The following is a 22,109-nucleotide window of genomic DNA, read 5'->3' as shown; positions in this document are numbered from 1 at the left end:
TCAGTCAACATGAATATTGTTTTTATTTTTTTAAATTCTGACTTTGTCTATTCGCAGATATTGTACCAAACATGGTATTTGTTTCTGTTTTGCTTTTATCCGCACAGGATGTGAAAGCCACAGTTACACACTCCATCCACAGTGCCATCCACTCTGTTGGTGGTATCCAGGTGCTCTTTCCACTTTTTGCTCAGTTGGACTTTCATCAGTCGAAGGACAGCCAGGTGGAAACCACAGTCTGGTAGGTTAATATGTTGTGTTACCATGCAGAGCACAACCTCGTTTGATGCAGTAGATGGTAAACACTTGACACTATGGCAGGTGACAAAGCTCTCTGGTTGGATCTGTTGATGGCAGGTTTCCCTCCAGCGTTCTTTTAGGAATAGTTTGTGCAGCTGTCTGAGTCTGAACAGCTCGTTTCTGGGTCTTTACAAGGGAAAAGAGTTGCAATAATTTATTTGCATCTAAATTATTAAATTGATTAAAGTAGGACTAGGAGTATCTCATGCATGTCGATTTGTCAGAAGAATATTTAAAAATGTCCCTCCAAAGTAGCATTAAGTAGCTGTTGGACTTATTGCAATATACCCCATTTAAGCTTAAAATTCTGACTAGTAAGGGCTTCTTGACTGGTTTGCAACTGGATTGCAAAAACTGGTAACCAGTATACGAATATGATCATCCGTATACTGTTATCTTTGATCAGTGTACAGTTGGAATTTAAGAAGTTCTTGATTTCATGCTGGCAAGATGTTGCATTAAAGTCTTTTGTTTTCACCATAAAACTAACCTTTCCTACATCTAACCAGTAAGTTGTTGTGCTTAGACGTATGAAAAAGGGAAGTCGCATAATGCAAAGCACGCAGCAAATATTGCTCTCAGTACCTATAAACCGAGGCAATTGAGCAAGTAATCTGTTAAAGAAGTTTTATTAGTCTGAATCCTGTAATAGTGTTTATAAAGCTGTAGTCCATTTTTCATTATTATCTCTACTCTCATTCCTCTTATCCTGAGCTTGTCTTCCCAAAGCTTTGCGGTTTGTGTGCTGCTTGGATTCTTAGCTCTGCTTTAATACTGCAATAGTTTAATGACATGAATGGATGCAGGAGTGGCCACATAGGAGCACAAATCCCTGATCCCCAAAGCTCTCTGCCTCCAAAGACTCCACTCCTCTCTGCTCTCCGTCCCTCTTCTCCTCTCGCCAGCGTGCGCTCCTCTTTGGTTCACAGTGTGCACCCCTACCAAACACGGCACTTTGTCGTTGCTTTAAGACTTAGTCCCTCTAAAGCCTGCTGGGCATTGGAGTTCAAAGCTTTTTCAGCAATTAACTTCCTATTTGGCCTGAGGGTTTGCTGTTCCCAACAGCATGCACAGATAGTGATTTTTTTAAAATATCCTTTTAAAAATAATTTTCTCTGATACTTCCCGTTGCCAACCTGAATGCAAAGCAGGAGTGAAAAGACATCAGTCAGCCGTGTTCTACCACACTGGAAGAAGGCTGGTTACTTGTTAACTACCTGGAAGCACAAAGTTGATTGTCACACATTTCTATTTTTGCTTTGCTTTGTTTGTAATAGCAAAGGTGAATTACTGGAGAAAAGGGAACTTCGAACTGACTATGCACCAACATATGAGATTGCACATCAGACTGGATGAGCATGCATTCTGTGTGCACACTATATGGGCGAGTCTGTGCAGGAGTGATTGTGGCCTTGTTTTTGTTGAGCTGGAGTGGAAACCATTGGAGGATGTGCGGGAAAGCCGATTAAGAAGTGTCACCGAGCACCACTGTCTTTCAGCCAAAAGGCTTCAGCAGAAAAGCTGTACAACAAAGAAACATTTTCTTCACTGCAACGCCTTGGTCCTTTGAACCCCCCACTCCCGTATGAACACACACACACACAATCTGTTAGAGTTCACCTCAAAGACCACCCCTTGCTCCCTAGAGGACTCATACAAAACCCCAACTTTCTTTTCTGAATTTGAGAGGGATAAAAAGGCTGGGCTTGATTCCCCAGCTGATTGCTGACCTCCTCTGAAAATGACCTTGTTGTTTTCCCTTGGCTGCACTGTCTTCCCGTGCTGCAAGAGTTAATTTATTATCCTTTTGCTATTTTTATCACTGCAACAATGCAAATGGAACTACCACAACAATCAAATTTTCTGTATGACTATATGATTTAATTCCTGCTAAGAAGTCTTGTGAAAGCCGTTGAGTTTTTACCTTTTCTTTTCTTTTCTTTTTTTTTCTTTTTTTTTTCTTTTTTTGCAGTGCCACTCTCCTAGCCTTTTTGGTTGAGCTGCTGAAGAGTTCTGTGGCCATGCAGGAGCAGATGCTGGGAGGAAAAGGCTTTTTAGTGATTGGGTACCTGCTGGAGAAGGTATGGAGCCAATCTCATCAAAGTTTCACCGACAAACCCATTAAGGGTCTATATCATTAAATTAAAATGTTAATGAAAAGTTAATTTATCTCAGCCATTCAATTGATTAAATGTGGAACTCGTATAATGTGCAGACTTTAACAAATAGAGACATTTCGAGGCTTGAATTACTTTTAATTTTGGCTATTGAGATTTACAACTGATTAAAATTCAAAATGATCTTCCTCATGAAATCCGAATATTAGACCAATTAGATTTTTAGACAAGCCACACAGTAATGCGTCAGACTGCTGATTTGACAGTTGTCTCTTAAACAGCATTTGAGTGTCACAAGGAAAATAAAACAAAAAAAACTGTCTGTTTAAGGTGCCACATCCAAACATAGCACTGGAAAGTTAAGTGGAAGGAAAAAGTGTGGTAGAAAGTGTGCACATACTATAGAAAGAGCCACTATCTTGATTGCAACTATTGTAAAGCAATTGTTGCAATCTTGATCCAATTCTTGATTTCTAACCAAGCATTAGCAAGAGAAATTTTGATGGTCTTCATCTTAAATGTATTGATGCAGCAATTCATCCAAAAGAAGCCATGACCAAGTAACAAGTGCTTCCATTCCACGGATTTCCTCTCTACTGCGAAGTCCACATTTATTAAAAATATTTTGTAATGTCAGAACTTCTGAGGAACTCATTTTCAGCTAGCAGTTACGAAGCAAGTCACAAAGTAAAAAGGAAATAAACTTTAAAGATGTATCTTATATGTCTGTGTAACAGCAAAAGGTTTGGATACTTATGGACACATTTTAAAATTATTACTCTTTTTATTAAAAACATTATAGATTCTTATGTAGATAAAAAAAAAAAAAAAACTTGATTTAAACAGTTAAAAAATAAGCCGAAATGGACAAATATTGGAAAACGTGAAGCGCTTTTAATTATATACAGGTTTCACTTTTTGAGTTGAATTACTGTAACTTTTGCATTACATTCCTTGTTTATTGAGGTCCTCTATTTCTCCTGAATTCATATCAAGTTCCAATTTAAAAAGTCTCACATCAGCTTTAAAAATCTCTTTTTGCACATTTGCTTTTATTAAAGTGTTTGAACGATATGCGATTTCATGTAGGCCAACAGTCTGCGAGTTTCCTGCTGAGCACCCTATTTGCTATCTCTCATTGTCCAGGTACGCTGTGTCTTGTCTGCGTCTTGTTCCATCAAGGTGCACAGTGTCTTGTCTGTACTCTCAAAGCCCTGTCAGTAGTCTAATCTTCCATTGCCTGTGGCAAAGTCCTGTACGTTTCTTTGAACCGAACAGAGGAACATGTCCCCCACTTTCTGCATCAGTCTTTATTTACCCATTTTGTGATTCAGATCTAGCAGCCAGCATCCCCAGAGTGCTGTCTCTTTCAGAGCACTGAGATATGACTCCACTTTGTCACTCAGTGACTCGCCTGCCTGCTGGCTTCAGATGCTGTAAACTAACAGCCAGGCATAGTCGGCACCTGAGAGCTGCCGTTTTTTCTCCCTTCCCTCCTGCTGCCAGGTTTCACACTTTCACATATCACACCATCTGTTCATGATCTGTTTATGCCACAACTTCCCTCCTCCTTTGGCCTTCATTTTCCTTCCTTCCCTCCTTTCACAAAGTCCCCACCTGGAATGACAATAAGCACCAGGCGTGAGTTGTAATGGCACTTGTCACATGCAAAATTGCCTGTAAAAGTGTCCATTATATCCTTATTTCTTGTTTTATTATATAATAATGAGATAAACTAGCTGAGTAGATCAATTTCTCACCAGTGTTATAATGACNCCCAGGAACAACATCAGACATCTCAGTCCAGAAATGTGCAGTTCTAGGCACAGCCAAGATACTGCGCAGAACCCTCAAGCTCCCAGGCCTCTGGTAGAGGACCCGAGCTCAGAGGATGAAAGAGACCACCCATGGAGGGTGAGAGGGGAATTTTTTTTTTTTTGTGACCAAGAAACCTCCATTGGTTACTCCGAAAGCATTTATACATTTTGTGTTCTACCAGGTATGAGTTTGTCTGAGAGTTCACAGTATGATACACTTGAGTCCAAGAAGAAAAATAGTTTGTCATTCTTTTAGGTGAATTTGTCTTTCTTGTAAGAAAGGGAAAAACTTTCTTACAGCCAGGTGATTAGCAGTGTGCAGCAACAGGTGAGGGGGCCAGACACTGCTTTGCTTTGCTCCACACAGCTGGAGAAAACTCTGGTCACTCTGACATTTTCTCTGCCATCTCTTCAAAACAACTTTAATTTGTGAAAATGGTACGATGGAAAATTTAAGGAGTTCTGAAACTGGCTCTTTTACAAACCTTGACGTGCCTTTTCTTCCAGTAAATGGGCTAACTGGTACCAGTGCATTAAAGAGAAAATTCAGCATGTGCAAGTTTAGAAATTATATTGCATATTATGAGCTTAATTTGTTTCCAGGTCAACTATAATAGTCTTATAGGTCAGATTTGTTAAAATGTTTATTTACAACTAAATAGATTTTCAAAATGCAGTGACCATATTAAAAAGCCATCTTGTATGTGTTTTTTTTTATTGTGATTTTGCGGCTCTGTGTTTTCAGTCTTCTCGTGCACACATCAGCAGGGCTGTTTTAGAGCAGTTCCTCTCCTTTGCAAAGTATCTCGACGGTCTGCCACATGGAGCGCCGCTGCTGAAGCAGCTGTGCGATCACATCCTGTTTAATGCAGCCATTTGGATCTACACCCCAGCCAAGGTGAGCCACCGCAAACGGCAAGATGAGCAACCAGAGATTCAAACTCGACTGTTTGTCACCGCTGCCTTTGTAAAACTGTGAAGACAAATTTGTGTTGATCAAATGTTCTTTTTGTGGAAGCAGGATGACAAGTAGACATTTTCTTTGTGACAATCTCGGGGAGCTTTCAAAGGCAGCAGATAATGTGTAAAACTACTGGTGAAATACGTGCAAATGAGAATAAATATTTAAATGAAGGAACAAAAGAACAGTTAAATCTAACCGTAACTTGTTCTCAGTATCTAAATGAAAGCTATTAAACCAAGTCCACAACTAACACAACAAAAGGTGTTACGGCAATTCGCAGCATGAGGAAGAATGCTTCCTCCCCGCACCCCAATTACAAGTTGTGTACATTTCTCTCAAAATGGTGGCGTGTCCTAAATTGTACACTTTAAACTGTTTTGCTCCCGTGCGATACATTTTTAAATTGCATACAACATTGAAATGTTGCCGTTATGCTCCAATTTCACTGGTCTCAAATACATTTTTTAAACGTTTTGGAGTTTTTCCAGTCCTACATTTAAATAATTACCCATAAAATGAAATCAGACGTACTAAAGAAGTACAGTGTCTGTGTGTGGCAAATGTGTGTGTGTGTGTGTTTTTTTTTTCATTGGTAGGCAGCACACAAATATATAAATAGAAGTATGAAAGAAATACCAAACTGCCCAGAGGCATGCCAGTGACACTTCAAAATGGAGTGATCAGAAAGGATGGATGAAAAATGAGAAACGGCTTGGTAATGAAAGGAGTTGGAGCACTTTGAGCGTCTCTGAGGCCAGCTGCTCGGGTGCACTCTCCTAGGTGGCCAAAGTGGTAAAATTCATCTACCTGTCCCTTTCTGCTACCAACTTATAGCATGCTGCAAGCTGTGTGACTTGCATTAAAGCAGGAGACTTCTGGCATTACCTTGTGAATAAATTGTATTTTATGGCTGCATTTCTTTCTGTTTATGTAAAGGTGAATTTCCACTGCAAGAATCCTTTAGAAACTAGAATGATTTTTTGGGGGGGGAGTTTTTTTTTTTCCTCTCCTTATTTCCAGTGTAAGAACCAGGGTCAAATCAGACAAAAGGTGGGTTGAAATCTGCTCTGAAAATGGCCAAGATAAAGAGAAAGAGCTTTTTGGATGGACCCTGGACTGAAGGTGAAGCTTTGTAAATGGATAATTTTTTTCCTGGCTAAAACTCCACTTCATTTTGTTTCTGTTATTTCCCAGTTTATTATTTTTCAGGAAATCATCGTTTTGTATTAACAAAGATAGCTATTTTAATCCCAGCCATTCAGCCTGAACATTGAATGGAGTAGAATATCACCAACCCACAGCTGGAAACACAGTGTATCAGAAGCAAAGTAACAGGCAAATGGGAAGCAGACAGTTACAACTCCAAATTTGTAATAATAAAAAAAAAATAAATAAACGATAGCATTTATTCCACAGTTATGTCAAATGTATAAAGGCTAAACAGCCATGAAATTAATCTACAGATGGCTCTGCCGGCACAAGTCCATAAAATCTCAACTCCTTGTCGTTCTTGGCTGTAATGAGGCTGACTATAGGAAGGATGTGGAAACTTTTGGAGATACCATCCGGGGGAGTTGATGGAGAAGTTTATTGTAACATTTATTTCAAAGAAGCTTTGTTGCAACAAAAGAATAATCACAAGTGTCCTTCCTTTTTGTAAGGGCGCCTTTCTAAAGTTTGTGTTTTAAAATGTCACACAGCATATAAAATAGCTAAAGCTTGCATACTCTACCACTCATAAGGGAATTTAGGGACTACCCTAGATATGGTGTTTCTTTAGAGTATCTTTCCTATAGCTAAAATCATTTGAAATCATACCAGTAATGGTCCTAAACTCCAGTGTTGTCCATTTTTTTCTGGTGCAAGGAAAATCTGGTTTTCAGAGTTGCATAACTGCATTTCATTGCAATAGACAGCAATAAATAACAGAAAAGTGCTCTAAATCATCGGTTGTCAAAGAAAAAGTTGGGTACATAAAAACCAAGACTGCAAAAGCACCCGCCGACATTGATGACAAAAAAATTGACTGACTGTTCTCATCAAAGACGGGAATTGAAACGTACTTTTCCACTTCCATTTAAAAATCCATGTTTTAGATTCACCATGCACTTCAACTTCAGGTTTATCTCTTTGCTCTGCTTCCAGTTTGTTTTTTTTTGCCACCTGTTAATTTCCACTCCTCGTCTAGTCGATTAAGCTGTTATGTGCCTTTAATGATTATTTCACTGTGCTGTTGGTAATATGAATACATATATTTGTTTTTCTCATTCCAGGTTCAGCTTTCATTATACACATATCTTTCTGCTGAGTTCATTGGCACAGCTACCATCTACAACACAATCCGTCGAGTTGGTACAGTCCTTCAGCTCATGCATATGCTGAAATACTACTACTGGGCCTCCAATCCCGCAGACAGCAGTGGCATCGCTCCAAAGGGATTAGGTGAGCATATTTAATTTTAATTCATCTGGATGTTGAGTTACTTTTTTTTTTGTGTGTGTGCAATAACCATAATTTGATTTTATATGGGTTGTTGTAGGCTTCTCATCTACCTCAGGATGAATCCAAACCAAACTTAGAATTTTAGAAAGGAAATCACTGGGAGTGAACCAAAAACCAGTCTTGTGTGCGGTCCCAAGGCTGTTATCAAAGCGACGACAGAAATTGAAGCAGCTCCACCACTTTTTAAATGACTCATCGCCACACAGAAAGGTTTATCTGTCAGCTGTTGGGACTGTGGCCGAGAGATGGCAGTTTAGGCAGACACGCTATATCATCTATTGTGATCCCAGTAAGGTGCTTGCTGTGGGTGTTGAGTCTATGAAACGTGGCCCAGTCTACTGACTGGCACACTAAGTCTGTGAAACAGCACATCACCAAGCGAGCTGTAAAGGAAAAGAAAGTGTCCTTGAACTGTCATTTCCTTTTTGCTATCCATTATTCTTTTCAAAAACTACCCACTTTCTAATATAGGGGCTTTTTTATATTGGTTTCGAGACCCCACTTTATGCTGCACCAAGGCCCAATAAAATTTACGTGCTGAAGGTTGGAGCTTGACAGCATTGATGTAATACTCCTCACACAATCAAAGGTCAGTTAATCCAAAAGAGATTTTTTTTTTTCTATGCCTCTGCTTAAATTGTTCCTACTGGTAATTTTCATTTGTATTAATACTGCAGGTAGTTAAATTAATCCCAGAGTGTAAGAACTGGAAGAATATTGCAGATTCTTTTATGAAGTTCATTCTTCTTCTGATTTGTTAGAACGGGATCGTAATGAATTGCCTTCCGATAGTTGTAATTATCCCTATGCTTGGTTTATCAGGGTTATTTTGACTTATGGATTCCACTGGGCCTTCATCTTTACTTCTCATCTCTCCAGTCAGGTGTTTAACCTACTGTCTTGTTTTCAGTGTGGGAATGCATCAACCAGGCTTTTGTTTTCTGATACAGATTTCAGTTTTCCTGGAGGTCTGACCTGTTGTTTTTCAATTTTGACAGGTTGAGATTTTTTATTTATTTTTTTATTTTTTTATTTTTTATTTTTTCAAAATTGAAGTACTATAACACACCCAAAAAATGCTATGCAGGTTTGTTGATATAGGCAGTAGTTTTAAGTCAAAACAACACAAAGGAATCACAAGACAATTAGCATTTATGTGTCAGTGTATCCTTCTAATCTTCATCCAATTTAAATACAACAAAAATTGTCATGTTGGAAAAAAAAAACATGGTGATTGTTGTGGTTTTTCAGAATTTGTGTCTGAAATGAGAGCTAATCAAGGGACATTATTCAGTTCCACTCTTTAGCTCATTTACTTGTGCATCACTGATGATAGTGCACCACTGTTACTTAAGCTATATGATATGCAAGAATGGTTTGTAAAGTATGCTTTATAGAAAAACTGGATGCGTTATTCAGACGATTGTATTTTATCATCAGTGTGTGTATTAAGAACATGTGCGTAAATCACAGTCAAATCAGACTATTTTACCAAATCAACTCTGGTAAAATAGGAGGAAATATGCTTTTTTTTTTAAAAAAAAAAGAAGAAATTGCTTGTCTTTTCCATTATTATATTGCAGTTGTCTTGCTTTTACCATTATTGCATATTATGAGCAGAAATCAGTCATTTGTGTAAAGCCTAGAGATAGAGCAAGACCTCCGGATTGTCTTGAGCCATGAGTAATGGCCCAGGGTTTATTATATTGGTATAAATGATTGAATACATCAGTGAGGGTATTTTCTCAGCAATGCGCATGCATTAAAATAAAACTAAGAACAAGGTGGGAAGGTGTAAAAGTTTGTGTAAGAAAGTATATCACTATTGAATTAAAAGTTGACAACACTTATTTGTTTGATTTTCCTTTTAATTGCAAAGACATATAAAAATTTGCCCATCCCAAATTGTGTTACCCATTTGTTAATCACAAATATCCATTAAGCTCCCTTTTCTCTTCTCCAAATGAAGACCTTTGAATAGAAGACAAATTACACCTTTGATTTTAAAGAAAGGCGAAAGGAACTACAGCTGGGGATGCATCTTAAAATGGATCACATTCATGGTGTACATTAGTCTCAGGCTCCCCAGTTTCATTTGTCTTTGCTTGCCTGGGCAGCTCACATTTTCTCTCTGTCCTTCTGAACAGAGGAATGGCCAAACAAACACAAAAGAAAAAAAAAAAAAAAAAAAAAAAAAAAAAAAAAAAAAAAGAGAGAACCACATAGATAATGAAGTGTTGAGTTTTGGGACTCAGAGAGAACATTTAAAACAGATCTCACTTGTTCTTTATCTCAACGCAAATCCTCTTTTTAGTTTCTTGTGTTTTTTGCAGGTCTTGACAGAGAGTGCTCTCATATTAAAGCCATGTATCATTCGGTTATAGTACAGAATCTGTCCCAGCTATCAGGCAGATGCTCAGTTTCTCTCAGACTAAGACTTGAATCCACAGCCAACATATTAGCTTTTTCCTCTCTTATCTATTCAGTCTCTGTGCTGGCTTCATTTTTACCAAATGGTGTGTAATGAGGTGGGCAGCAAAGCTTCTTGGCCAGTCAGCACATCCAGTTCAAGCTTGTTTTGTCTCTCATTTAAAGGACAGATCATTAACAGAGATAATGGACTTTAGACATTTTGGGTTCTTAAATCATGGTGGAGCCTCCTTCACTGTGCAGAACTTAAAAAACACCACCATTGGAAAGATTAACTATTTCTCCTCAGAAAATAAAACCTTTCATTGTGTCATGTTCTGTGGTCCATTACAAAGTCCAAATGGGCAAGTTTGTGTGGTGAAAGGAGAACAAAATGGCTCTGTTCACTTCCTTCTCTGCCATTGCCAAAACTAATGATAGACTATAATTCTACAACAGCGTAGAAAAATTACACTGTTATTCACAACTTCTCCTTCTGTTCACTGATTGGCCAGGTTGAAGTTCTACCGGGAGAATCCAAGTCAATAGGAGAATGCCCAGATTGTGCTGTGAAGTGTGATTAGAATCAAGCAGAATTGCACAGGAAGGAAATAGCCAGGCTAGTGATCAAACCTTTGCAGGGGTTGTTAGGCCCTATTTTCCAAATGGCTGACTTTTAGGACACAGAGACACTTGAACGTCAATGTTTGAACCTAGAATTTGCTCATGAAAACTCCATAACGTCTCTTAGTTACACGCAAGATATGTTTTAAAAATGGTGTTTTCAACAACAAAGCACGACAGTCCACTGCTGACAAGAGTTGTATAGTACTTATGCCTTAGGACTCACCTGAATTGTTAGTGACTGTTAATGAGGCAAAAGAAAAAAAAAAAACTAAAGCTTCTATTTGATGCATCTTTCTTTGTCCACCATCACTATGGTTCACTAAGGAACCAGAATGTTCACAAACGTTAAGACTGCAGTGAAAATGGTGGGTGTTTAGTCTCTGAATTATCTGTGCTCTTTGATTTTATTTTCTGTTTTGTTTTGTCACTTCATATTCTAATGTTTAAAAGTTGAATGCCAGAATGTAAAATTCCTCTCATAAATGGCCTGGATGTGAGCAGATTTAAAATGTCACTGGAGTTTTTTCTGTATATTATCACAATATGACTAAAAAGCTCATACCCACAACTGTCAAGAAAACGCATGTACCATTATTACACTCCAGCCGAATACCTGCTAACCCTGCTTCAAATGTAAAAACAAGGGTTTCTGTTATCAAGGACACAGGGAGTTAATCTGTAATAAATCCTTTTTATGTGGAAAGGTTTGTACAACTATAACAGACGCATGTTATTGTCTTGACTTTATTATCATTCATAAGCTGCAATAAAATTCCAGCAATAATCACATGGACATAAATTGTTTTTCAATAAACTCATTCTTCCTGTGCCTTTGGGACGCAGGAATTAAAGCAGTCTGTGAATGAGAAACAAGGGCCATGCAGGGTTGGTGAGCATAATTGGTTGTGAATAACTTAGATGTGGTGGCTGTGGTAATAATGTTCTTATCATCCCTTTTATGTTCGGCTCTATCCCTTTGGTGGAGTTTCCTCTCTACTGCTATTAATCAGTGTCAGGATGCAGAGGCACTTACCTTCCTCCACCTTCCTCAGGGAGCCTCATCATTGATTACATTGACTGGCTGAAGTAGCAGGATGGTCAGGTGTCTGCTGCCATTATATCGGTTCCCATTTCAAATAAACATGTGTTCAGCCAAGGCAGAGGTTGGAGTTTATCAGTGCAGGGAAGGAGAGTGGGGAGCATTGGGCAAAGTGACCAATTTTCTCTGAACTTCCTCTTGTTATTGTATTTAACCCAGCTGGTGCTATATAATAGCACCGTAGTGGCAGAGGATTTTCTCTGTCCCAGTGCTTTGCTTTTTGCACGGGATAAACAACAAATGGGTTAACACGACTGAAACTTTGACAAACCTTTAGTGTAACAGCAGGAGTTCTGCTAGCGCAACAAGGTCAGCGCATTCTATATATTGTGATTTCTGCTGTGTCCTAATGAATACTCTTGGGTATTATTGATCTGGCTGTAGCTGCAGCTTATTAACTCTGTGTACATAAAAACAGGCTGGGCCAAAAACCAGGGAATTTTGAATAAAATCTGATTAAAAAAAAAAAAAAAAAGATTCCTGTGCCAAACAGATCTCTGACATGGCGATAAATAAATGTATCCTGAGATTCCTCCTAATTTTTACAAGATGTATACTCCTGGTAGCAAAATTTATCAGCTATTGTTAATTTTGGTGGATATATTATAAAGAGATGAGAAATAAATTACGATATGAGGTCATCGTCAGAATGCCAAAGTGATTTGAAGTTGTCAGATGAATCCAGTGCTGTTATAATGTGTTGTTGTTCGGTTTGATGGCCATGTGTGCATAAGGTGACCTTAGACTGGCAGCCTGGACCCCATGCTGCGGCCAAGGTTACTTGGGAGACTGTCTGAGTTTAGACGCAGCAGGAAATGATGGATACATTTGGAAGGAATATTCCAGATGACCTTTCCTTTCCAGCTTGTTGTATTCATTGCAAATCTACAAATTCCTCTATCAAAAAAGAAAAATGAAAAAAAACAAAAAAAACTACTATGTTGCTGTTGAAATCGGTTAAAACTTCAGCTTATACACCCAAGGTTTTAGAGCATTCATAGTGTGTCAATTCTCTCACATGCTCAAAGACAACTCCGAAAGAAGACTTAAAAATTGACAGCAGAAGAAAGATGATATCTGCTTTTCTTTCTTATCCTTGCTTCATTCTTTTTATTTTTTTATTTTCTGAAACCACAGATGGGCCGAGGCCAACCCAGAAAGAGGTAATCTCTCTGCGGGCGTTCATGCTTCTCTTCCTCAAACAACTCATTCTGAAGGTATATCCCACCTGTCTTCATACATCAGATTCCCTACACGACTGCACTGAGAAAATCTAGAGATTTTGCCTTTATCCTTTGAGATGGTCTACTGTTGTGCTCCTTATGAAGTTAGCTGTGCTGAGAAGCGGGTCTTTTTATGTATATCTTAAAGTTGAAAAGTAAAAATACAATATATGTCTGGATTCCAGTACGACGTGAGGTTCTTGCTCTTTGTACTGTTTTCGCATATATTGACTTCAGCAGGATTTTTTTTTTGTCCCAAAAGATTTATGTAATTTAAAAATAAGGCTAAACCAGTAGCTTCATTTGTTTTTAAAGCTATATTTGAATCAACCCCATACAGCCACAGTTTTCAATAAACTACATCTTAAGGTGTTTCCACCCATATCTCTTTAAGTGGTATTCTACTGTTGGCATGCTGACTTTTATGTCATTGCAGTTAATTATGTGCAGACAGAACTTACAAGAAAAGTTGCTTTTTCTAAAATTTAATGAGTAGTGTAAAAAACAAAAAAAAAAAAAACAACTGCCTCCATTACACAGCTGCCTGTGCACAACGGAGTCCAGCTAGCAGGATAAGATAGGTCACATGACAGACAGACAGCCCTCGAAGCTACATTATCTCTCTCATTGTGAATGTCATAGTAAAGTCACTCTCAACCAAATTGTATGCACAAGCTATACAGTGCAGTCTGATGAGCCAATCCAAAGGCAACGGTCCAGAATTGTTAAAAACTGGACCCTTTAAAAGTGTCTGCTGGCGTTTGGGCCGACATAATTACTAGCATCCAAACAGATTGCTCCAGCATAAACAATCTGTTTGGATATTTGTTCCACTACAATACATTTCAAAAACATTTCATTCTCCGTTTCACTGGAGAATAAAAAAACAGCTGGAAAACCCAGTCAGATCTTAGTGAGAATTCATGACATGGAAATTTTCTTTATAAAAAAAGCCCCCAAAAAACGCCTGAACAAAGAAAATAATCAGCACCTGATTATTAGTGTACATGTCTTTTATGCTTTCTGAATGATTCAATGCGTTATTATTTTGTTTTCTTTTAGGATCGAGGTGTGAAGGAGGATGAATTGCAGAGCATCCTCAACTATTTGCTAACAATGCAGGAGGTACACGTCTCTTTCTATCCTCCAAGGGAATTCACTCAGCGATTTTATGCTACTCTCCTGCCCTTCGCTGCATTGTCACAAATCCTCCTCAGAATTTTTCTTCTATCAGCAGTTTGTTTTAACTAGCAACTCAATTTTTGTCTGCGATGCACAAGTCCAACTATTCTCCATTAGCTGATGTGGGGTAAGGAGTCTGCAACTACTTGTTGTAATACTGCAATTCCCTTATTTTTCTGGACCTCTACAGATTAGGGGCTTTTTTAATCCCAAGGACCTCTAATGATAAGGGGATTAAGAAAGCATTTGGCTGCCCAGAACATGAAAACTGCAACCTACCTCTGGAGCTAAAGCCATGAGGTAGAGATCTTTCCCGAGTAACAGATGGTGAAGTGCAAGCAAGATATTTTTGGAGTTTGGTTCATTATCTGACTGGTGACAATTAGGATTCTATCTTCCAACTGAACTGGAAGCATCTGAGGAAGCTTAAGAAATTTACTTAGCTGCTTATGTTGCTTTCTGCAGCTCTGCATTTATACTGGGATATTTTGTGGGCAAATTCACAATTGCAGGAGAGATGGACGATGCATTTACATAGAAAAAAAAAAAAACTCTTAAACTGCATTTCCACTCTTTGACTCCTGTTTCTGTCTCTTCTGTGTTTCTATAATGGTGTGCCTACAGGATGAAAACCTGCATGATGTGTTGCAGTTGGTGGTAGCTCTCATGTCTGAGCATCCAGCTTCCATGATCCCTGCTTTTGACCAGAGAAATGGAATACGGTAAGAAGCATGCAGAACATACGATTACGGCACAAGTGGTGATTTCCTGACAAAAATCAACATACCTCACTGCACAACATTAGTGTCTGTTTGATAAATGAATAAAAACAAATAATCAGCAGGATATTAAAGTACATAAAACAATAGGATAGCAATATTAAATGATCATATTTGCCTCATGTCAGCTGTGAAGTTGCAGTTACATACGTTAAAATGACTTTGGTTTCTTCAAAAGAAAAGATTACTGATTTTATCCAGACCTCCACATATGCAAATTTGTTCCAAAAGAAAGAGGCTGTCAGCCAGCCGGTGAAGTGCCTCTTCATCAATGGGACTACAGTTAATTCTCTCAAGACCATGCTTCTTGGCTAATTTGCATCATGTGTCTATTCCAGGGTAGTCTACAAGCTCTTGGCCTCTAAGAGTGAAAATATTCGTGTGCAATCCCTCAAAGTACTTGGATATTTTCTGAAGCACTTGGGACACAAGTAAGTAACCAGTTCCATTTGCTATGATTCAGATCAGCAATGGGATATTTTGTTTCTCTTACGATAAATAATTGAAGTGAATTGAAACTGGTGTACGGTAGTGTTTATAACCTTGCTTTCATCAAAATGTAAGCAGGGGTAGATTAGAAAGTTGTGTATCATAAAGTTTCACCTTAAAATTTTACTTGGCGGGAAGAAATCCAGTGACAATCTGACTTGATGCCAGTTTTGCGAATTGGGGTGCTCCACTTTTCTGAATAGCTTCAGATTCTACAAAATAGTGGCTAACGAGGAGGAGGAGCAGCAATGATCTTTCATTCAGGCTTATTGATTCCTCCCAGGCCAGTTATTTATTACCTCAAGATTGAATATCTAATCTTGAGCTTTACTTATCTATTTTTTTTTTTGCCACAATAAGGTTTTCTTGCTTTAGTTTTGTATTGCAACATTTAGATCAGATCTCAAAACTTGATTTTTATTTAATTGCTTATTCCACAACTGAGATCAAATTTTGTAGATAAAATAGATTTTCATCTGATAATAACCTCAGCAACATTTAAAGAATATCTACATGTTTACGGTTTCCTTTTTGCAGAACATGGCAGCAGTGGGTAGCTACCTAATTTCTACAAATTGTTTTATTGATAGTTTCACAAGCTCAGTGATTGTACCACTGAACAATATAAAGAAGATGGAAAAAAAAATTGTCCTACCTAATTTTGAAAAAATAAAAAATAAAAAAATAAAAAAAGTCTGATTCTTGCACTGAACGACTGCAACATTCAGCCGACATGTTTGCAAAAAGGAGCAAGTCAAAGAGTCAAACTAAAATCTGTGAGGTTTGCTTTGGTAACCTTATTTCAACCGGCATTATAAACTAAACTTGGAATTTACTGTACTATGACTTGGATGCACATAATTAATTTTGAAAGTGCATAAGTGGATTCTTCTAGAATGATTTGAGTATTTATTTGTGGACATGAGTTGAACCTGTTTGTCTCCTGAAGTGAAGTCTTTGCACCATGCCTTTACTCATTAATTAGCATGATCGGAAGAGGCCTAAGATGCAGTTAAGAAGAAGAAGAAAAAAACAAACAAACTAAAATGTTAGAACATCATGTCAAGACAGATAATAAGAAACTTTTTTGGATGGACAGCTTACAGTTTTAAATGCAGGTTGCAGGGTGAGCAGAGAGGATAAATGGTGATGCTGCGCTCACAGCAGTGGAGTGCCAGGGAGTGGTGATGCCGAATGGGAAATAAGGTTAGGCATAAGGCCAAGTTATGCTACTGCAGGCAGAAATAAAACCTTGTAAATCTCAGCTCTTTCCCACAGTATTTTATTTCCAGGTTGCTTTTGCAGACAAATGTGTAAATCATATTGTTTGGGTAGCAGTGATCAGTGTTTGTTCTTGGTTTCAAAACGTACCGTTTGTATCTGTATACCACTTAGTTTTGGAAGCCATGTAAAGAGCAAATGTTACGCAGTTTTAAATTTTGGTCAAATTTGTCTTTTGTTCTCTCTCCTCTGCAAATACAGACATTGGAATTAATATAAACCATTTTTTGTTTTACATTAAATTTTGGAACAAAGTCTTCAGTGGTTTGTAACTAAATTACCTTCATTCAGTTCAGTGGAAATATATTCTGTCAAAAATCTAGACATTGTTTCTACAGTCTCATGAAAGCAAAGCTTCTCTGTTTCTCTTCATTCTTTTAACATTCGTGCTTTACAGTTCAGTAGGCAATACATCATCAGTCTGCTCTCATTTCAAATTTCCATATTTATGCAGCTGAAAGAAAAGGTGCTCTTTTTCTAAGTGCCCAATTTCCAAGCTTTACAACGTGAAAGGGAAAAAAAAAAGTCGAACAAAGAAGCTCTGGCTGACAGCATTTCTTATTCAGTTTGTCACTGTTGAACCTATTCACCTGTAGTATGCCTCGGTATCTTGAGCCACTCCTGGTGACAGGCTAACTTCTTTATCCTATACACACCTCCGACAAAATTCACCCAATTTATGACAGCAGGCGGTTTTCCTGACACTTGTCTCTAGAGCCTGGCTCCCTGTGGATGAGCATAGGGAGGCAAGCTGATGGCACTCACTGATTTGAGTGGCTTAGGAAGTTCCAAACACACCACTTCACCGTTCTGCGTGTGTGTATGTGTGTATTAACAGAAGGAAGGTGGAAATCATGCACACACACAGCCTTTTTACTCTTCTGGGCGAGAGGCTTATGCTGCACACCAACACTGTGTCTGTTACAACTTACAACACCCTTTATGAGGTAACTGCATTGTTTGTTTTTCCCATAAATGCTCAATTATTATGAACTGTGTGAGTGTGATGGAAATCTTTTCACTGCTCCTCATCCCAGATTTTGACAGAGCAGGTGTGCACACAGGTAGTTCACAAACCTCATCCTGAGCCTGACTCCACTGTCAAGATTCAGAATCCAAGTAAGCCTGCTTGATGTCAAGTTGCTCTGCCTTCCACAGTAATTGATTGCTGGAATTAACAAAGTGTGTACTTTTTATTTTATTTTTTGTAAATGTATTTCTTTTCAGTGATTCTCAAGGTCGTAGCAAATTTACTGAAGAGCTCCGCCCCCGGCACAGAACTGATGGAGGTTCGGCGGCTCTTCCTTTCAGATATGATCAAACTCTTCAGCAGCAGTCGAGACAACAGACGGCAAGTAGACTTAGACCACATTTTTTCTCACTTGCTTTATTAATTATCTGACAGATCAATGAATGAATCCAGGAGAAAAGGCAGAGAATCCACGAAACCTATATATAATTACCCTGTAAGAGAAGAAAGTATCCGTAGTCATGACATGTGCAAGGCATATTTTCCGTTTTTGGTACTAGTTATTTAATTGGTTGTCAAACTTTTATGTAATTTATCTCATAAATATATTCAACGTTTCTAACTACTGAGGTGTCAACAAAAGCTTTATATGTAGCGATATGTAATATGCCATTAAAAAGGGAATAGATTCAAAGGAATAGACTGAAACAAAATCCAAATGAACAAATTTCATTATGAAGCCTATTTTGTTCATTTAAAATGCCAAATGATGTTCAGTTACTGAAGGAAATGAAGAATCACACTTCAACCTCACAAAACCTTGTACTAGGATGTTGAAGGCATGGAGTTTATAGAGCTAAGTTAAACTATTTAACTGAAATAGACTATTATCAGGTTAAGGCAAGAAGATTCTAACATGCAGAAGCTGACAAGTTTGTTGGCATGTCAAATGGCAGAAGACTCTTTAATAAAGTATTACCTAATATTTACTACTTGTCAATGTTTTATCCAGTTTACATGAAGCCAATTTGTTTTCACTGTTGGAATTTTGCAGGTGTCTGTTGCAGTGCTCTGTATGGCAAGACTGGATGTTTTCTCTCGGCTACATTAACCCCAAAAACTCAGAAGAACAGAAAATGACTGAGATGATGTACAACATATTCCGTATTCTGCTTTATCATGCCATCAAGTATGAATGGGGAGGATGGCGTGTGTGGGTGGACACTCTCTCTATAGCCCACTCTAAGGTGAGTGCAGCACAAAAGAGAGAAACACTGACCTCTGATGCTGAGGCAGACCTTTTAAGTAATCTGCCAACCATTTAAATAATATTCAGAGGATTACAGTATATCCTATATGTATTTCGTTAAATTTTCTCCACAGGTGACGTATGAGGCGCACAAAGAATATTTAGCAAAGATGTATGAAGAGTACCAACGTCAGGAGGAGGAGAACATAAAGAAAGGGAAGAAGGGTTTGGTCAGCACCATCTGTGGTCTCTCTGCTCAGACCTCAAACATCAAAGATGTGATTGAGATCGGAGAAATTGATGATCATTCCCAGACCCCCGACAGCGAGGCAGACTACGAGAGTGCTGATTCGCGCAACCTGCTGACTGAAGGGAAGGGGCCTGAGGGAGACTTCGGGGGATCTGAGAATACAATAGATGGGGTCAGAGTTGCAGTTCATGACCTTCTTGTGGACATCAAAGCTGAAAAGGTGGAAGCTACAGAGGTGAAGATGGATGACACAGAGCTGTCTTCTGAGACAGTGGGAGTATCTGAGAACGGGCCTCTGGTTGAGGTGGAGTCTCTGTTGGATAATGTTTACTGTGCCGCTGTGCGGAAGCTCGACAATAATGTCAGCAGTATGTTGATGCCAAAGGGCAGCATGAATGACCAGAATGCTGCCCCTCTCATTACACTGGATGATGAGAAGGACGACATCCCTCAAAATAACAATTTCCTGTTTGGCAAGGTGACGGGCAGCATTGAGGACAATCTCCTACCGGATCTCAGCCTAGCTGAGCCTCTGGTCCTGCCGAGTTCAGAGCTTCCCGATCACACTGGATCCAGGGATGAAATTGGCCTTCTGGCTCACATGACAGGCAGCTCCTTACCCAGCATCTTGGTAAAGGAGGAGTTTGAACTCAAAAAAGTGCTGAAAAACATGAACTCAGAAACTGAAGGCTTTTCCAAAATCCCACAGACCTCCGACAGTGCAACAGAATTTGAAGGGGAATTGCTGGCTGATAAGACGAATGGTGGAGTAGAGACAAGGAGCAACGCCTCTGAGACTGCAAGGTCAGATGATGGCAAAGACAAGGAGATGAAAAAGATTCAGACAACAGCCACAACACAGGTTAGTCTTGTCCTGTATTTAAGTCACACAAAAACATTTAATATACAGATTTGTTCAAAAATGATAGAAGCTGAACATTACCAACCATTGCAAATAATGTACTAATAGGGGCAGAATCCCACATCCCCTTCTCCCACAAAAAACAGACCCAACAGTAATGATGCTGATTCATTCTAATTCAATACTTAATTGAAAGGGGATATTTAAAATGATAGCTGTGTGGAGTTTGAGGTCATTCATGCTATGAACAAAAACAAATGTTTCCCAAATCCATAGTGATGGTCTATATAGTTTTGAAAATACGAGTAAAATGGGTCATTCAAGATGTTAAAGAACATTGCAATTTGATTAAAATTGATTGGTTAATTGATTTTGTTATACTACGCTAACAAAGCCTGCAGTTGGAAGGATTACTTTAAGGACTTTCCAGAAGTTATGCAGCTTACCTCTTAGAACTTTGATCTTGTTCCTGCCACCTCAAGTAAAACTACAAATTTATCTGCTCTTCTGCATTATGTATAGGTAGTACTGTCATCTCCTACCGTGTAAAGAAACACTGAAAAACAGTCTTATAATTCACAAATGCACAGGACGAGATCCACACTTGTATTTTTGATGGAAACACAAATATCTTGATTTACAAGCTGCTTCTGGTCTATGAGTTGCGCTGCATTTGTGTGTGATGAATTTTGAGACTCCCCTGATGTCTCAATCCACAAATGTTGGTTTTTAATAAATGTTTTATCTGATTGGATGATCAGCAACCAATCAGACAGCTTCCTTGTTTCAGCCAATCACATGAACGGACCCCAGTTGGGGTACCTTATGTTTCAGCCAATCACATTAACCCATTCCAACAGCGCTGTAGCCATGTCGAAGCACAGCCAGTTTAGACATCAGCCTGGCTTATGGCAGCGACAGAGGAGTGGTAAGTGGAATATACATATTTAGCCATTAATCTCCATGTTATGATTATTAATGTTAAGCAATTTAATTGTGCAACTATGAACCCTAGCTAGCGATCTTAGTGAGAAAGCTGTGCTACCGAGCTATGCTGGCGCTTCTTCATGCTAATAGCGCCAGGCTAACGTCTTTCTATATAGTTGAATGTATTCAATATAATAATAGCCTTATAAATTGTTATAAAGTCCTGGTCCTTAAATAATAAATTATAGCAATGTAATACTTCACCAAAGTCACGCTTTTCAGAAACAAGAAGTGATTTTTTTTTCTTTTTATTTACACAAGGCTGAGCAATCTGCCAAAATATGCTACACACCGCGCTCTCTCCCTCCTTCCCTTTTAAATGTAATATAAAAAGTTTTGATTGGTAGTTCAGGGGTGTGTACATCCCTGAATATAATAATAATAATAAAAAAAATCAACCGATAGCAAGTGATTAAAATTAAATATTTATTTGTCTCCCTCAGGAATCACCGAGGCATAAAATCGGATCGTGAGAACGACTCCTGCATTCTGTAAAATAATGTGATCCACCAAGACTTTGTCCTCCATAGACAGACCATGTCCATTTTAAAGGATTCCCAGACCTTTCGGGCTTTTACTGTATGCGCTCATGAGTGTGGAAGCTCAGGGAAACATTTACCTCAGCTTTACATTTAAGGGAAAAAAACAAACAAACAAACAAACAAACAAAAAACATCTGAGTGTCTTCTCTGAGCTGGACTCGCGGCCAGCTGAACAACCGCTGCGGCAGGCGGGATTTCCCAGCTGGAGCGACGTGAGATGCGGAAATCCCTTCGTTTTACAGCCTAGCCGACTTCTGATTGGAGAAATGTTATTTACATTTACCAGTAAAATCTTTAGCTGAGGAGGCGAATGTAATCTCAGTGTAGGGTAAAAATAGATTATGACGGGAATTTATTGATGCAGCATATTGAATGACAGCCATCAGTGTTCCTCTGATCCAGACGTCTACTCTTTGTCCCGCCCCCACAGCCAATGAACCAATCAAATGCTAGCTTCAAA

The 22,109-nt window shown here is 38.6% G+C and overlaps 1 protein-coding gene across 1 annotated transcript in view; it reads left to right on the top strand.

The window, feature by feature from the left end:
• LOC103149466 (neurobeachin-like) overlaps positions 1–22,109 on the top strand; it is a 218,122-nt gene that overhangs the window by 61,126 nt on the left and 134,887 nt on the right. The window contains exons 10-22 of the mRNA XM_016679957.1: positions 108–241; positions 2,273–2,381; positions 4,980–5,132; positions 7,472–7,640; positions 12,973–13,052; positions 14,121–14,183; positions 14,865–14,962; positions 15,358–15,450; positions 17,628–17,736; positions 17,827–17,908; positions 18,017–18,140; positions 18,814–19,006; positions 19,143–20,120. Of these exons, the coding sequence (XP_016535443.1) occupies positions 108–241; positions 2,273–2,381; positions 4,980–5,132; positions 7,472–7,640; positions 12,973–13,052; positions 14,121–14,183; positions 14,865–14,962; positions 15,358–15,450; positions 17,628–17,736; positions 17,827–17,908; positions 18,017–18,140; positions 18,814–19,006; positions 19,143–20,120 (2,385 nt within the window). The remainder of the gene's footprint in view (positions 1–107; positions 242–2,272; positions 2,382–4,979; positions 5,133–7,471; positions 7,641–12,972; positions 13,053–14,120; positions 14,184–14,864; positions 14,963–15,357; positions 15,451–17,627; positions 17,737–17,826; positions 17,909–18,016; positions 18,141–18,813; positions 19,007–19,142; positions 20,121–22,109) is intronic.

The sequence above is a fragment of the Poecilia formosa genome, unplaced genomic scaffold (assembly GCF_000485575.1).
Source record: "Poecilia formosa unplaced genomic scaffold, Poecilia_formosa-5.1.2 Scaffold228, whole genome shotgun sequence".
Classification (NCBI taxonomy): Eukaryota; Metazoa; Chordata; class Actinopteri; order Cyprinodontiformes; family Poeciliidae; genus Poecilia; species Poecilia formosa.
Note: the sequence above shows the minus strand (reverse complement) of the source record. Positions and strands in the feature narration are given on the sequence as shown.